General features: G+C 42.3%; 2 protein-coding genes and 1 long non-coding RNA gene across 3 annotated transcripts in view; 2 read left to right on the plus strand and 1 right to left on the minus strand.

Annotated features, from left to right (window-relative positions):
• Window positions 1-6,558, plus strand: part of LOC307032854 (dynactin subunit 1-like) — a 10,816-nt gene extending 4,258 nt beyond the window's left edge. The window contains 22 exon segments of the mRNA XM_079671134.1: window positions 76-307; window positions 403-481; window positions 607-722; window positions 725-765; window positions 950-1,054; window positions 1,621-1,812; window positions 1,911-2,027; window positions 2,123-2,275; window positions 2,414-2,568; window positions 2,666-2,834; window positions 2,961-3,029; window positions 3,190-3,402; window positions 3,593-3,754; window positions 3,940-4,071; window positions 4,154-4,279; window positions 4,396-4,538; window positions 4,627-4,793; window positions 5,225-5,343; window positions 5,423-5,618; window positions 5,690-5,763; window positions 5,848-5,937; window positions 6,056-6,558. Coding sequence (XP_079527260.1) covers window positions 76-307; window positions 403-481; window positions 607-722; window positions 725-765; window positions 950-1,054; window positions 1,621-1,812; window positions 1,911-2,027; window positions 2,123-2,275; window positions 2,414-2,568; window positions 2,666-2,834; window positions 2,961-3,029; window positions 3,190-3,402; window positions 3,593-3,754; window positions 3,940-4,071; window positions 4,154-4,279; window positions 4,396-4,538; window positions 4,627-4,793; window positions 5,225-5,343; window positions 5,423-5,618; window positions 5,690-5,763; window positions 5,848-5,937; window positions 6,056-6,193 — 2,988 coding nt within the window. The 3' untranslated portion in view covers window positions 6,194-6,558.
• A 1,174-nt stretch (window positions 6,559-7,732) lies between these two features.
• Window positions 7,733-14,114, minus strand: LOC307034026 (PC-esterase domain-containing protein 1A-like). Its single transcript, XM_079672720.1, has 10 exons — window positions 13,896-14,114; window positions 13,548-13,629; window positions 10,845-10,924; window positions 10,362-10,594; window positions 10,017-10,167; window positions 9,380-9,626; window positions 9,083-9,139; window positions 8,611-8,667; window positions 8,186-8,335; window positions 7,733-8,050 (listed from the first exon to the last, which is right to left on the minus strand). The coding sequence occupies exons 1-10, from the start codon at window positions 13,896-13,898 to the stop codon at window positions 7,905-7,907; spliced, it is 1,206 nt and encodes a 401-aa protein (XP_079528846.1). The 5' UTR covers window positions 13,899-14,114; the 3' UTR covers window positions 7,733-7,904.
• Window positions 14,115-14,269: 155 nt separating this feature from the next.
• LOC307034032 lies at window positions 14,270-16,178 on the plus strand. The gene is made up of 2 exons (XR_013806747.1): window positions 14,270-15,663; window positions 15,795-16,178. It is a non-coding gene; the product is annotated as an uncharacterized lncRNA (long non-coding RNA).
• Window positions 16,179-16,338: the final 160 nt, after the last annotated feature.

The raw sequence follows: 16,338 nt of genomic DNA on the forward strand, positions 1-16,338 counted from the left end.
TGATCCGGACCGTTGACCTTGTATAACATTCATAAGTGGACCTTTAACAAAAAAGTTTGAGTACCCCTGTTCTAGAGTGTTCTCTCTCATGTTGTCCCTCAGGATGCCCGGGAGGCACAGGAGTCCAAAGACCACTACATGGAGGAGATGTCAGACACGGCTGACGCCATAGAGATGGCAACACTGGACAAAGAGATGGCTGAAGAGCGGTCAGAGTCGCTGCAAGTGGAGGTGGACACGCTGAAGGAAAAGGTGGAGGAGCTCTCCATGGACCTGGAGATCCTTAGACATGAGATTTCAGAGAAAGGTTTGGACTCACTAGTCTACAAAGGCCTCTTTATTTCATATCTGTGTCTCTCCTTCCTTCTACTAACTGTGGCGCTTTGTCTTTTCCTCCTGCAGGGTCAGATGGAGCTGCCTCGAGTTACCATGTCAAACAGCTGGAGGAGCAGAATAGCAGACTGAAGGAGGCATTGGTTCGGTCAGTGAAATGTCAAAAAAGCAGCTTTGCTCAAAGTGAAAATATAAACAAAGCAGTTGTTATTGGAAGTTCCTAAAACATATAAGATCTGCAATAAAAACATTCAAATGTCCCTTTCTCCTCAGGATGCGGGACCTGTCTACTTCAGAGAAGCAGGAGCATCTGAAGCTGCAGAAGCAGATGGAGAAGAAGAACACTGAGCTGGAGACTCTTAGGACTCAGAAGGAAAAGCTGCAGGAGATGTGAAGCAGGCGGAGGCTACAGTCGACGAACTGAAGGAGCAGGTAAAGACGGCGAGAAGCAAGAAAATGGAGGAATATGTTTTTGAAGCGGCTTTCTTCAGGTTAAAGTAGAGGGATTTAATAGTTATTTATAAATAAGATTAAGGCTGAGACACTTTTATATTACAAAAATAACAGACTTTTCTGTAAATGTAACTACTCGTATGCTTGTGTTTGCATGTACCAGGTGGATGCTGCTCTGGGGTCAGAGGAGATGGTGGAGACCCTGACGGAGAGGAACCTCGACCTGGAGGAGAAAGTCAGAGAGCTGAGAGAAACCGTCACTGATTTGGTGTGTACACCGGCACCATGATTCTTATCTTAAGTATTAAAACCTATTTACTTTAGTTTTTTACAAATACAAATGTTCATACTATGTGTGAGACTGACCGTTGAGCGACCCGGTGTGGGCATTTATGAACATGACACACAGCCTCAATCCTGCTGCTCACGTGAGCCCAGCCTGCAGCCACCAGGATCTCACACACCCTTCCACAAGAAACGGCACTGAAATACACAGACACTAACAAGACACAGGTGAGAGGGGAGGAGACAACCCAGGGCCCCAGGTGCACACAATCAGCAACAACATACATGGGGAACAGGGAAGTTGTCGTCAATATACCCCACACAGTACAATGATTATATCCAGATGTCCACGTGAGCTCTAGTAGCGGCTTCTCGTCGTTACACTATGGAAGTATTCACAATTGGATTTAAATGTTAAATTTGTGTAGAAAATATTTCACTTAATTACCAACATAATGGCATGAGTAGCCACAAAATAGTACAAAAACATCTCCTTTTTTTTTTTAAATCAACCCGTTGCTAACCTTTTACTTTTCCCCGTGATTATAGGAGGCCATCAACGAGATGAACGATGAGCTCCAGGAGAACGGCCGGGAGACGGAAATGGAGCTGAGGGAGCATGTGGATCTGAGCGGAGCAAAGGTCAGAGAGGCTGAAAAAAAGGTGGAGGCTGCCCAGGAGACTGTAGCTGATTACCAGCAGACCATCAACAAATACCGAGATCTGACCACCAGCCTACAGGTGGGTGGAGAGGAGGGGGAACATGAACACTCAAGGGAATAATCGGTTAGTTGAATGAGGAATACCCTGACACTGTATTTCCCTTTGTTCCCCTCCAGGATGCCAACAGAGAGCTGATCAGCCAGCAGAATGCAAATGCTGAACAAGTTCAACAACCGCCTGCTGAACTGTTTGACTTCAAGATTAAGTTTGCAGAGACCAAGGCCTATGCTAAGGTAGGAAAGCGTCATGTTTGATCCTGCTGCTAGGAAGGTTGAGTTGACCAGTTCAACACATTTGACAACATCTGCCAATTGATCTGTGTTCCCAGGCCATTGAGATGGAGCTGAGGAAAATGGAGGTGGCTCAGTCGAACAGACAGGTGTCCCTCCTCACCTCCTTCATGCCAGACTCCTTCCTCCGTCATGGGGGAGATCACGACTGTATTCTGGTCCTTCTGCTCATCCCCCGGCTCATCTGCAAGGTATGAAGCTATGTCTGTTGGTGAATGGGAGATGTACGATTTTATTGTGGATGATGATTGAAAAAAACTACTCTGGTGGATTTGATGTGCCTAGTTAGTTTCTATAATTAATGCTTCTGTATGTGTTTTACCTGACAGGCTGAGCTGATCAGTAAACAGGCCCAGGAGAAGTTTGACCTGAACGGGAACTTGCCCCAGGGGCTCCGGGGGCCTCCAGGAGATCAGCGCAGCTTTGCCTCAGGACTGGTCTACTCCCTCAGCCTGCTGCAGGCCACTCTGCATAAATATGAACAGTAAGCTCAGCAACACATATATAATAACTTCTTAATATGTTGCAGTGATAAGTTGGTAACACAATCTGGGTGTTCTGCTCTTTTCTCTGATTTGCAGGGCTCTGAATACCTGCAGCGTGGAGGTCTTTAAGCGCATGGGTACACTCTACTCTGAAATGAGCTTCCATGAGCGCTCTCTGGACTATTTCATCGACCTGCTGCATAAAGATCAGCTGGATGAGACCGTTCAGGTGGAACCTCTCACCAAGGCCATCAAGTACTACCAGGTAAGGAATGTGGTTATATAATGAACAACTTACTTTGTCTGTCTTCTAACAGGCTCAATCAAACTCAAGGCAAACAGTGCAATTGATTTTCTTATGCATAAAATGTCTCACTGTTTTATCTTCCAGCAACTGTACAGCGTCCATCTGGCAGATCACACTGAAGACTGCACAGTGCAGCTGGCTGACCACATTAAGGTACTTCAAATTTCTTCAGCAGCGTGTTTCCTTTAAGTTATAAAGATTGACACGTTTTGACTCCCAGTACAGAGAACTTTTCCCTCTAAGAACATCTATTAGCCATGTCTAACGGAATTGATGTTTGGATATGTCCCTAATCGCTTCCTCTCACTTCCAGTTTACCCAGAGTGTCCTGGACTGCATGGGGGTGGAGGTGGCTCGTCTGCGGGCGTTCCTGACTGCAGGTCAGGAGGGCTCCAACTTTGCTGTTCTTCTGAAGGACCTGGACACTTCCTGCTCTGATATCAAACAGTTCTGCAAGAAGATCCGCCGTCGCATGCCCGGGACAGATGTTGTTGGAGTACCTGTTGCTCTCAATTTTGGACCACAGGTATGGGATACAGAAAGACAAGAAGTTAAAACACACAAATGGCTGTATGAAAGTAAAGCTCAATGTGGGTTTAAGAAGAGCAAGAAAGGTTCCTTTTTAGGATGTAATGATCATTGGAGCTCTAAAGCTGACACCAAAAGGATCGATCCACAGTATATATTTGACTGACATGTCTTGTCTCCTCTCGGAGGTATCGGAGTTGCTGACGGAGTGCAGGCGCCAGCACACCCGTGTGGTGGCTGTGCTGCAGGAGGTGGCTGCAGCTGGAGCTCAGATGGTGGCTCAGGTGGCAGAACAGGAGGGGCTCAACGCTCTCAAACTGGAGGATATCGCCTGCAAGGCTGTGGAGCAGGTAGCTCAACTATAATCATGTACCAACAAAGGGCCATTTGTCGCTGACAGATTGAGTTTCTTGGCATTTGTTTAAAAACACTATGCCCTGTGTACTGAGTGTTGTCGTTTTGGGACAAATAGACATAGGTGGTAGGTTAAAGCTGTGTTATTGTTTTATTTAAATCTCACCTTTTTTTCCCCCAGGTGTATGGCTCTCATGGCCTGAACGGCACAGAGTGTCTGCGTCAGTCCTGCAGCGCCGTCATCACCTCCATGAACAAGATGGCTACGGCCATGCAGGAGGGAGAGTACGATGCTGACAAACCACAGGGCCAGGTATCTGTCACTTTTGCTCTTTGATGAATCACATCATCAGGCCTTCCCTGTCCCAGTTCTTACTGTTTGATCTTGTCCTCAGACTCTTCCAGTGGAAGCAAGAGCAGCCACTGTCAGGGCTGAGATGACTGACGCTGAAGGTCTAGGAGTGAAACTAGAAGACAGAGAGACGGTCATCAAGGAAGTCAAGAAGTCCCTCAAGATCAAGGTAACACCACCTAAAAAAAACACTAAACATTTCCCTGCGAAGTGACTTCATACAGGTATGTCTGCGGTATGAAAAAGATTATCAGACTGATGTGTCTGTACCTCTCTCTCCCCCAGGGTGAGGAGCTGAGTGAGGCAAGTGTCCGTCTGAGCCTGCTGGAGAAGAAGCTGGATACCTCCACTAAAGACGCAGATGAACGGGTGGAGAAGATTCAGACCAAACTGGACGAGAACCTTGCCCTGCTGAAGAAGAAAGAAAAGTATGAACGATAAAGACAGAAGATATTTTCAGCTTAGTTGCGCTTCTTGCTTTCCTGCATGCTCACCATCATGTATCCTTCTCTTCAGGGAGTTTGAGGAAACCATGGATGCCCTGCAGGCTGACATCGACCAGCTGGAGGCGGAGAAGGCGGAGCTGAAGCAACGTATTACCAGCCAATCGAAGATGACCATCGAAGGCCTGAGAGCCCCAGCTGCCTCTGGAATTGCCAACATTGTTCAGGGATCTGCAGGAGGTACATTTCAAGACCGAAATGTCTTGTTTTTGATAGTGTTGGGATGTCCTTTAATTGAACCTTTTTAAAAAGCTTTTTCAACCAGCGGATGAGATGTTTTGCACTCAGAGTACCAGTAAATGTGTATTTCCTTCCAGACACTCATCACAAAAATAGTCTTTACACATAAGAATGCATACAATCCAGGTAACGGAAAGAAAAGAAAGGGCCTCCACTCAATTTAAGGACAATAAACTAAATTAAAAAGAGAAGAAAAACAGATAAGATAATTATATATAAGAGGAAAATCTAACTGAAGAATAAATAACAAAAAGCACCCATTCATTTTAATGAGCAAAAAGCTAACCTATAAGTGTACAATCCAAATAATCCAATAAAAACAACATATTTGTAGGGATTAAATGTGTCTCCAATCTCTCTCTCTCCATCAGGTCTGCCTCCATCCATGGCAGGATCGGTGCAGGTGGTGGACTCTCCTCTGCTCCGGCAGCAGGTGGAAGCTCAGAGGTTGGGAATCAAGCACCTCAAGAATGAAAACAACAGACTCAAGGTAACTTGTGTTGAAGTTAGTATTATTTGGTTGTATTATGCCAACTGTAACATTGACTAAGAGTATTTATTTCTTACAGGCGGAGAAGATGAGAGCCCAGCTGGCCTCCCTGCCTCCCCTCTGCCCTGCCAAACTACCACAAGCTTCCAAAGATAGCTCCATGCCACCAGAGGGACTGAACACAGGCATCTACCGCAGGACCGACCAACTGCTGGCAACCCTTCTGAAGCTGAGTTCAGAGGTGAAGGTGGTGGACATCACCGGGAAGACAGCAGGTGTGTTTCAGTCTCTACACTTTCCTCTCCTGTGCGGAGCGTCTGGTTCATGTTCCTTCTTTCCCTTCCAGTGAGTGCCGGCGCCCAGATGATGGAGCAGACGGCTCGACTGCAGAACCTCAGTAACGCTCTGGACAAACTCAAGGTGACAAAATCAGCATCAACTAATCTCCCCACAATGTCATTAAGCTGACAGGCGTTAATAAACATCGACACATTTCTTTTTCAGGGAGAAGTAGCTGAACATGTCATCTCTCATAACCCTGGAGCTAAGGCTTCCTCCGACTTTGCCACCTTCCCCGTCTCCTCCTTTGTGAAGGTAAACCTTGCATTACACACAATCAGTGATTGTTGTCCTAGTCAGGAGCTTTTAATATTTCAAGAAATAGTAGTTACACATGTCACATTTACTCACCTACATGTGTGTTTTTTCCTAGGCCAAGGAAGAGAAGCAGGGGGGAACAGTGTTTGTAGGGCGTGTTGCCATCCCATGCACCCGCGGACAGGAACAAGTGCACCGCCTCGTCCTGTCCCAGCAGCAGCTGCACAAAGTGCACCGCCTCCTCATGGCCTAACACAACGGCCCACTGGCCCACAGCACATTGAAAAAGTGCTCTTCTTCTTTTTCCTCATTCCAACTTTCACTTTACTTCAACATTCACCTATTTATCCACTTTTTTTTGTCTTGATTCTCGTGAAATTATTTCCAATGTTAAGACTTTAGCACTAATGAAATTGAGGCACGGCAATGACTTTAAAGTGACGTAAAACTGATGTTTTGAATGGATTCGACTTCTGAATGTCACACAATGAAGGTGTCATGTTTTTATGCATGTTTCACTAACTTAGTGGGAAAAGCTGGCAACATCATTTTTACTGTTCTTGCCACCATTGATAGTTTCCCTTTGTATTAATTCAGACAATAAAAGCAAGCAATTCACTTCAGACCAAGAAACATTGTTATTGTGTCAGTCAAATTTGTAATTACATTTATGAAACATTATACCTGGATGTCATCTGACGGGCATCTGTGTCAGATAACTAGATGTGTGTTGTGGAGTATTCTAGCTGTCCTCTGCTACTGACACGCTTATGCAACCAACACTCAAACAATGTTGATGGTGTGTCTCCAAAGGATCATGGAAAAGCACCATCAGATGCATTAAAAAAAATAAAGTAAACAAAGCATGGTATAATTAAGTCTAAGATCCAAAGATGTTGTACTAAAGTGAATACCTTTTTAAACCTGGCAGGATTATTTGTTAGTGGATTGGTCCAACTGATCCAAAGCAGTTTCCTGTGATTGCATATAATCACTTATTTCCAGATCAAAGTGTTTAAGGCCTAAAATACAGGGTTCTTACGCCTTTTCCAAAGTCAAATTTGTGCATCTTACAGCTGTTGTATCCACATACTTATACTCAAATGATTATTTCCCTACCTCACATAAATCAGATGTTCTTTATGCTATAAACAACCAAATGTGTTTCATAATTGCATTATACATGAAAAAAATAACTAAGTTTAATATTTCAAAATGAGTGACCCACCTGTACGTACACTGGGCATCCCATATAACCTGGCTGAGCCAATATACAACAATCAGCCAAATAACTTTTCAATACATTACTATTTGAGGTACTTTTAGGTTGGCAGTAAAAATGAGGTAAATGGTGTACTTTTACTCCACTACATGTATTTAATACCTTGTTACTTTACAGATTTGGATGAATGATGTGAAATATAATCAAGTGTTAAATCAGACTTTAGTTCCACCTGGAGTAAATCCACAAGCTACCCTGCAGTATACAAAGTCATTCAAACTAGCTGCACCTTTACCAGCTTTGATAACACTTTCATGATCAATCATTATAAAACATATCATATTATTCTGAAATGGACCAATCTCCGACTTCTTTATTTTCTTTTAATGTAAAAAGCGAAGTAAAGCATTTACAAATTCAAACCTTGAAAACACCTAGTACATTTTCAAGGATTTCCAGCACCCGTACGAACCCTGAAAATAAACCAAATAATTATGCCATAATGGATCCGAGTGGGAAATGGATAAAGACACTGTAATAAGTGATTAATTGTATTCAGAAATAGAGCTCTTGAAATCTTAGCATCAACTTTAATAGAACAGAAGTATACAAATCTCTTCAATGGAAAATATATTTAAAATCTACCGTACATTTCATGCCATGAAATTTGAACAGCTAAAATGTAACAAATGTACAATGCAAGATAAAGATCTGAATCTTAATCTTGTAAACTCTCCCTGCCTCAGTAGTAGTGGCCACCCTGGCCTGCAGTGGGTCTGTGCTGGGTGTAGGGAGCGTAGATGTGCCTTGCGTGTCTGTTCCTCATCACGTACTGATGGTGCGTCTCGTAGTAGGGATCAAGGTGGTGGGGAGGCCTGAATTGGTAACCTGCAGGACATATGAATGAGGGGGAATACTTTACATTTCTAGAACTAGATCTGAAAACCCTCAGATAACTTGGTCTTGAAAACACATACATGCGTTTGGTCCCTCTGCCACATTTACATCAGCCGACAAACTTACCGCTTCTAAACTGTCCATGTCTGTTGTAGGACAGGTGAGGCGGCGGTGGTGGTGGGATGTTCTCTGTGTTCATGTAGCCAAAGGAGAAGGAATCGTTCCAGGACTCCTGCCTGTTGTCGTGGTAGTAGCCTCTCATTGGTTGTACTTGATCTATGGAAAAGACAATAGATATGGCAGAAAATATGAACACTTTGCTATGTTGTTGTCTTCTCACTGCAAAATAACCTGATATTTAATTGTTGATGCTTTAGAGGAAAGACATGTTCTGCAAACTATCGATTCATTTTGTAAATCAATAAATCTGAAATACATTTCTGAAAAAGGTAAAAAAATGTCCCAATTTCCCAAAGTGGTGACTTTATTTTAAACAGTAATTATATCACAAATAAAAGAAACAGGCAATAGTTAGAGATCAAGAATCTTACCCCAAACATTTGAGGTATTCTGGTAGTTGTAAGAGGCACGCTTTGCTCGTTTTACCCCTGAAAAAGCAGCAGCGTTACACACATCAGCAAACAGCATGCAGAACAACTGAAAACAATGACTCAGTTTACAAAATGAACACCAACATGGTGGTCATCCTCTGTGCAATCAGTGTTGCCATCATGTATTCAGGGTCTCTGCAATTTCAGAGAAGCATTATTTATGGACCACTGAATTGTCTTAACTATTTTAAAATCATTCTAGAAATTAGAAATATATAACATAATTCCAAAATACTTTAATGCAGTACAATAAATACAATATATAAAATAAAAGTAAACTGAAATCCAAATGAATTCTTAATCTTGGAAGATTGTGAGATATTACTTATTTGACACACATTTGCTTGCTCTTTGTTCAAATCAATGAATAGTAATACATCTGATCACACATCATCATCATTTGATATCTTACCTTCAGGTTTGGTAGCATTTTCATTGGTTTGCTGCTGAGCAGTAATCTCAGAAAGTTCTGAAAACAACAAACTCATGTCAACCTAATTCATTAAATAAGGAACTTAAATAAATAACAAAATTACTTTAAAGAAAAAAGGTCATAAAAGCATATTTTAGTGGAGCTGCTCAAAAGATGGCAATGATGTCTGTATTTATCTGAACTACCAGGTAAAGCAAAACACCACATCCCATTATTGTAGCCTGTCTTGCCACATCCTGTCTGACAGTAATATTTGAGTGTGATATTCCCCCTCACCAACAGTTTTCAGTGGACAGGGCAGAAGGACGCCCCATGCCTGAGCAAAGTGCTGGAGCAGCAGAGAGGTGATTTTGCGGTGGGCAAGGGTGTTCCAGTGGACGCCGTCCTTCGTGCGATGCTGCAGGGAGAAGCGGAAATGGAAGTGGAGGTCCAACGCATCCATCCCATAGGCGTCAGCCAGAGTCCCGCTGAAGAAGTTGGCATCGATCACATCATAACGTAAGTGGGAGGCCTTGTGCTCAATCTGAGGTGAAGGATGGAGAGTTTTAAAATTTGGAAAAACAAAATGAAGAGGAAACATTTGTGTGAAGTCAAATGTTCCTTGTCAGTTTTTGCCTGATGTTTCTGAATTCATTTAAATGCTGCATTGATTGGTACATTTCATTTTACTGCTGTATATATTAAAAGGTTGTTTATTTTACTTTTTATATTTACCATTTGGTATTTTAATTTACAGCAATGCATTATATTCTATGAAATCATCATTTTTGTAGAGTCCCTGTGGTACTGCAGTAAAAAGTACAAACCCTAACTCTGGGATACAGTCAAGTATTAAATTACTTAAAAAGCGGATAATACACAAGTACAGTACTTGTCTGTACTAGGTTGCATTCCGTCACTGGTGATAACCTACCTCCTGTACCAGGAAACCACCGTTGATCCTCTCTCCTAATGGCATGGTGATGTTCCAGATCACCAGCGTTTCCTCTGGCAGAATCCCACGCAGCTCACAAAAGAACGTGTGTAGGTTCTCCTTGTAGGCATCAAGCCAAATGGAATTGTATCTACGTTATTTAAAACAGATAAAGACAAACCAATGAAGAACAAAGTCACTCTGAACCCTCTCATCATTAGACATTTAATGACATCTTACACCAGGGAACCGATTCAGATGTTTTTTTTTTACACAAAGCATATCCTTTAGTCCAAGTGGGGGAAAAACGTACTACGATTACTACAAACTCCTTCACCCACCCACCTTGAAATATCCCAAACGCAGGAGTTGACAATGAGTACATCTGGTTTCAATCCGTTGCGGAAGTCCTCTAGGATGCTCTTCATGTAGGAAGAGTAGATGCGGGTCACGAAGTAGAAGCGGACCAGGTGGTGATCGGACTGATACTGCCGAACCTCCCTGTACCCCGTTCCATTGTGCATCAGATTCTTACAACCTCCTTCCACCAGGCAGTCCTCTTCAAAGCTCATCTCACCCTGAAGGACAAAGATATAAGAGTGAGGACGAGTGTGACACACAAGCTTCCTACAAGATGAAAAATACAAATGTTTTAACATAGTTTGTCCTTAGAGCCATTCAAAATAAGTCTAATAATGGAAAATAAAATGTTGCTTCATTCAACTTTTGGAGATCTTATATTAATGACTGAAGTTAACAAAAAAATATATATAAATATGGAATTCTTCACATTATTTTGAGTATGTAGAGAAGAGTATGTGAACTTGCCTTGGTCTTCAGTTGTTTTAAAGACAGATATTTGTCCTTCTGCAACAGCAGGACAAGGTCCTTGTAAACAGCCCTCTGAACTGATAAGACAGAGAATCAAACGTGACAATTGGAAAAAGTTTTTACCTGGCAAATCAACAGTCAACAAAACCACTTAAATATAGAGCTTCGAAATGAATCATCTTGCTTTTTTAAAGTCCTACAATGTTTTTTTAATTTAAGCAGCAAAAGACACCACTGAGTGCACTCTAATGTTCATTAAGTAATCCCGTTATCGCGATATTCAACAACGTTATCACATAGTAGGCTTGTTTGAGACAAGCGAGACCTGCGCAATTTCGATCAACGTCTTGCTCGTGCGTTGCATGATGGTTAGTCATTTTGTCCGACTTGCTCTGGAGGCTCGCTCACATGAGACGTTGAAATCTCACGGGACAAAGACGCCCGCAGCCTTGAGAGCGAGGCGCGGCGAGGCGCCGCAGTTCCTCTCCACGGGCTGCGGAGGCGAAATGCTTGATGGGAAACGACTCGCTGGTATCTCGAGCTGAGCGCTCATTGGTGGTTTTTACCCCGTGCTGCTGATGAAGCTCTCCATTGGCTCGGCAAAAGTTTGTTGTTGTTTTGTGTCAGTTTTACGTCGCCACTTCCATTCACATTTTTCATCATTGTTCTACAATGTTTATCATCATGAAATTAATATCTATATATGTTATACTATACTTGCACTGCTTACCGTTTTCATACTTTATATATCTTAGCATATTCATACACACTGTTCATACTGCTCACAGGCTGCTGTGTATATCTAGTGTATTCATACCCCTCACTGTTTATTCATCATTCAATTCATTCTATATGTTATCCTGTAGATTGTGTACATTACTTTTCACTTTACTGCTTGTTGCACTCCTGGTTGGAAGCTAAACTGCATTTCGTTGTCTCAGTACCTGTAATATGTGCAATAACAATAAAGTTGAATCTAATCTTGAGCAGGAACAAATGTATTTACTTAGTACATATCTGACATTAACGATTAAACACATGTGTGCATTCTTTATCAATGCAAACCGAGTCAAGCCGATTCCGGAGGTGGCGGTATGCACCTTAAAGTGGTTTGCAATCCGCCAAAAAACCGAGAGAAGAAGAAGAAGAAGAAGAAGAAGAAGAAGAAGAAGCCGACTCTGAGCTGTCCGACTTCAGGCGAGCTTTTTGAGACCTCCCCCGGCTGCGATCGGCTATTCTCGTCTACTTTCGAGGCGAGCCGCAACGCGTCTCAAACAAGCCTAGTGACTACCCTCACTATCACCACAATGAAACACGTCCAGAAGAATGTCATGCAAAGCTGCCTGCCAGCAATTCTCCCTGAATTGCCTGATCTTTTTAATGTTCAATGTTAACCATTTGTGCAGATAGCATGAAGTAATAAAAGATCGCCGATGCTAATGTAGCGTTAGCATGTCTCCCCCAGGGGCATCCGGGCTTAAAGGTGTATTATAGACAGGGGTGCACACAACTTTCTCAGTGAGGTACTCAGATGAGTACCTGGAGTCAGTGTTTGGTACTCCAACTTCCGGCTCCCCTCAAAGTTCCCATGAAGCCCTCTGTATCGCGAATGTCAGCGGGTGGGGGTGCTAGTGGAGTATGATGAAGCCCTCTGTATCGCGAATGTCAACGGGGGGCGGGGGGGGTAGTAGTAGAGTGCAGAGCTTCGTGACCACAGAGCCTGTGAACGTTGTGATCAGCTGTTTTAGCGCAGTGCTGCTGTACAGGCCGACGTTAACAGCAGCCCTGTCTGTGCACACGGAGACCAACTCCGTCGTCCGATGATCTAACCGCCTTCTGGAAAAGCTTCACATATACATCGGTACGCAAATGCGCTTTGTGACACAAGTGACGGTACGCATTTCAGATTGTTGCCGCGCATGCGTACCTGCGTACCACTTATGTGCACCCCTGATTATAGAATGATCACACCGGTGTGACAGTACTCTTCAAAGGGTTCACGAATTATGACTACTACTCTACTGTTTAACAATTTGGTTAACTTAATGTTACTTTATGTTAAGGCTAATACAAATGACAAGGCTAAGCCGGCTGTAATGCTAACTAACGTGCTTGCTACTAGCTATGTAGCTAACTGGATCCAGCCAGCCACTCCTGGTCCTTTCATCAGACGGAAAGCGAAAGAACGAGTAAGACCCATTGCTTGTATGATTACAGCATTGTACAAAGCAAACGGGCATATTGTTAAAGTTATCTTGGTTATCTCTTATATTTAGTGGAGGGAAACAATTATGACATCACTTACGCGACTCTGGGATTTGTAGTCTTTCTAGCTGCGTGTTTTTCATAGTCAACAGTTGTACGACAAACTCTTGACTTTTTTTGAAATGGAAATTATTTTTTAAGATTGACAAACGTCATATGTGTAATTCATGGCACAATTCAAACGGGATCGAAAGATACGTTTTCTCTCCCCATTTACTTCAATACACTTTTTCCGAAATAAACTCCCATGAGGCGAAAGTACCCTAAATTACTTAAAGTTTAAATGTACATTGACTTGCTGACCTGGTTTGTTCAAAAGCAATGAGCTTTCATACCATTCTTCAAATGTGGTGCTTTGAAACCTTATAACGACATGCTAGCTTTCTTCCAACATTATTTAGAAAAGCGAGACATGTTGAATAAGAGACTACTTACTGGAGTCTCCCAGAACCACAATGAACTTGTTATGCAGCAGTTGGCTGGCCTGCTGGTGGCTCACACACTTCATAATCTCCTTCTGTTAATTACAAAGCCAAACAAGTTTGTTATTTTCATTAAAACACTGGAAGTGAGAGGTACATTACAGCTCATCTACTCATGAAACAAAAGTCTTTACATTGGAGAACGCGAGGCCTTAAACGTGCAGTTCATGATTTCTTAGATATGCTAGCTCGGGATTTCAAATTCAAACTTCTGTTAGCTAACATTGGCACATCAATAAACCCGCCCAAGGTTAATTGTCTGGCTTTAACCGTAAATGAGCATTAGATAAAATATACTCACCATTGCTAAATGTAGGAGCAGGTTGTAGAATAATGTAGCAGTTGAAGCTAACTACCTCGCTGTTTAGAAGTAACGAACGTTAGCGCTTAGTTGAGGTGGTTCAAGCTAACGTTAGCCAACCGGTCCCTGGCTCCACTTAGCTCCAAATAGCTTAAAAACTAAATTTTTGTTGGAAAACGTGATATTTTTCTAGCATTTCAACCACGTTTGAACTAAGGACTGTTTGAAAAAGTGTTGCCTTCATTCCCTCCCTTATATTTGATGACACATGTGTTTTCAAATGGATGATGCTTTCAAAGAAAATCGGAAATATTAAGCGCGCGGTACATACCTTGCAACGCTCATTTCAGATTAGGATGAGTCGACGCAATGTGTTTGTTGATTAACATTGAATCCGTATCTGGTAATAATCAAAATGTAGATAAAATAAATGTTTACTTTGATTTGTTCTTAGAAAAAAAGTGTATAACATTCACAATTTAATTTTTTCGTCTGTATATGAATGGATTGATCACAACATTTTAAAATGCCAACACATTTATTTTTATAAATATTCTTACTGGCAGAAGGAGGACATGTATAACATAAACAGTGTTGGGCAAGTTACTTCCAAAATGTAATATATTACATATTACTCATTACTCTCTTTTGAAAGTAATAAGTTACATTACAATATTACTGTCTCTGAAATGTAATGAGTTACACTACTTTAGTTACTTTTTAGTTACTTTCACCAAAATAACCGCAAAAGAATAGCTAGGTATTTTAAATGCTAAAATGTAGTTTAGTGCAGCTCATTATGCATCCAGTGAAGGGCGATGTGGTAGCATAACAACTGTGTAGGCCCTTAAGGCTACTAACAAATTGTATTAGAGGGCTTCGTTGAATACTCGATTCTGATTGTAAATTCTTAACATGTGACATGTTGTTAATACAGCAGTACAGACCGCTGTCAAGGACTATAATGAAGGTTAACATATTGTAAATCAAGGCAAATATTATTTAAACCATGCTCATGGTTTGAAATGGCAAACATTGAAAGGCAAAAGTATTATTAAAACCATGTAGCCTACTACATCATCACCTTGGTCCCATCATATACGATGGGAAGAGAATATTTACTGTGCTTGAAAACTGGTATCACATCATTATGTGAGGTTGACTTTGTGACCTGGAGAACATTTCAGCTGCAACATCAGCTCGTTGATAATAAGCTTGGGATATGAGATATTTTTGTAGCCATTCGTGGTGAAGGCATCTGTGCTATTGTCATACTTGCCAACCTTTAGACCTCAGAAATCGGGAGCATTTCAAAATGCAAAATTGGAGGGGGGGGGGGGCGGTGCTAGTGGATCGCCGGAGCTGTTAGATTAACATTAACATGCTTATTGTAGTTGTAAGTGCACTGCCTTGCGGCCTGTAGCACCATCCTTGATGGAGCATATGTGTGGGTTGGACCTGTATTTTTACAGGAAAGGAGTGAGCAGAGAGTAGAGTAGTTGTTGATTCTTGTTCTGTTTTCTGTGAATATCTGCCTCACCCTCTCAGACTTTGAGTTGCGCGCGCTACTAAAGAGACGTGTTACCATGGAAACCAAACAATGGTGTAGCTGTATTAAAGTCGGAGTGGAAACAGTCGTGTTTAAATCAGATTTTGTCAGAAATCGGGAGAAATGCGGGAGAAATATGACCCCGGGAGGAAACCGGGAGAGGGCAATGAAATCGGGAGTCTCCCGCGAAAATCGGGAGGGTTGACAAGTATGGCTATTGTATGCATTATTTTTGACCCAACATTTCTACAGGCATGTCAGAATATTGTACTATTTTCACATGAATATTCTAGCCATTGTCTATTTGTATACCACAGGCTGCAAAATGACCGCCTTACCCCACTGTACAGGCGGGTAGTTGTTTAGATATACCTGGCACCTGCGGGCCGCAGAGGGGCGGCGTAGTTTCGGGCGACGAAGACTGCTGCTCCGGGGCTGGTGAGTCAGGCGGGAGTAAGCTAGTGTCCACAACGGAGGGTAACGTGATGTCCGCATCTGACCTGTTGCTACTGTCTGCAGTAGATGCAGTGTTGCTGGCGTTTAGTGATGGTTGCTTTAACCATTTTCGTATAAATGATTATCCACAGATCAGATGTGTGTCACTGCTGTGGAAGCACTTTGGAAATGATGCACGCGCAGCGGAGCAGGTCACGCGCACCTGACACAATTTGTTGTTTGTATTTTTCGCTACGTTCTCTTTTTTGAATGGTTGCATAACGTTCAACTTCCCCGAAGATCTCGACGCTAAGCCTGAAGGGTAAACACCAGGTTTACTAATCGACCCGCACAATTTGTCCGGTGTCGGAATGTCTCGCTATGTTAATACATTTCTTAAAAAACAAAACACCATTTAATTTCGGGTTAAAATGTGTTGTAACTGCGTTACTGAGCATT

Source organism: Notothenia rossii (genome assembly GCF_949606895.1).
Source record: "Notothenia rossii genome assembly, chromosome: 3".
NCBI classification, from domain to species: domain Eukaryota; kingdom Metazoa; phylum Chordata; class Actinopteri; order Perciformes; family Nototheniidae; genus Notothenia; species Notothenia rossii.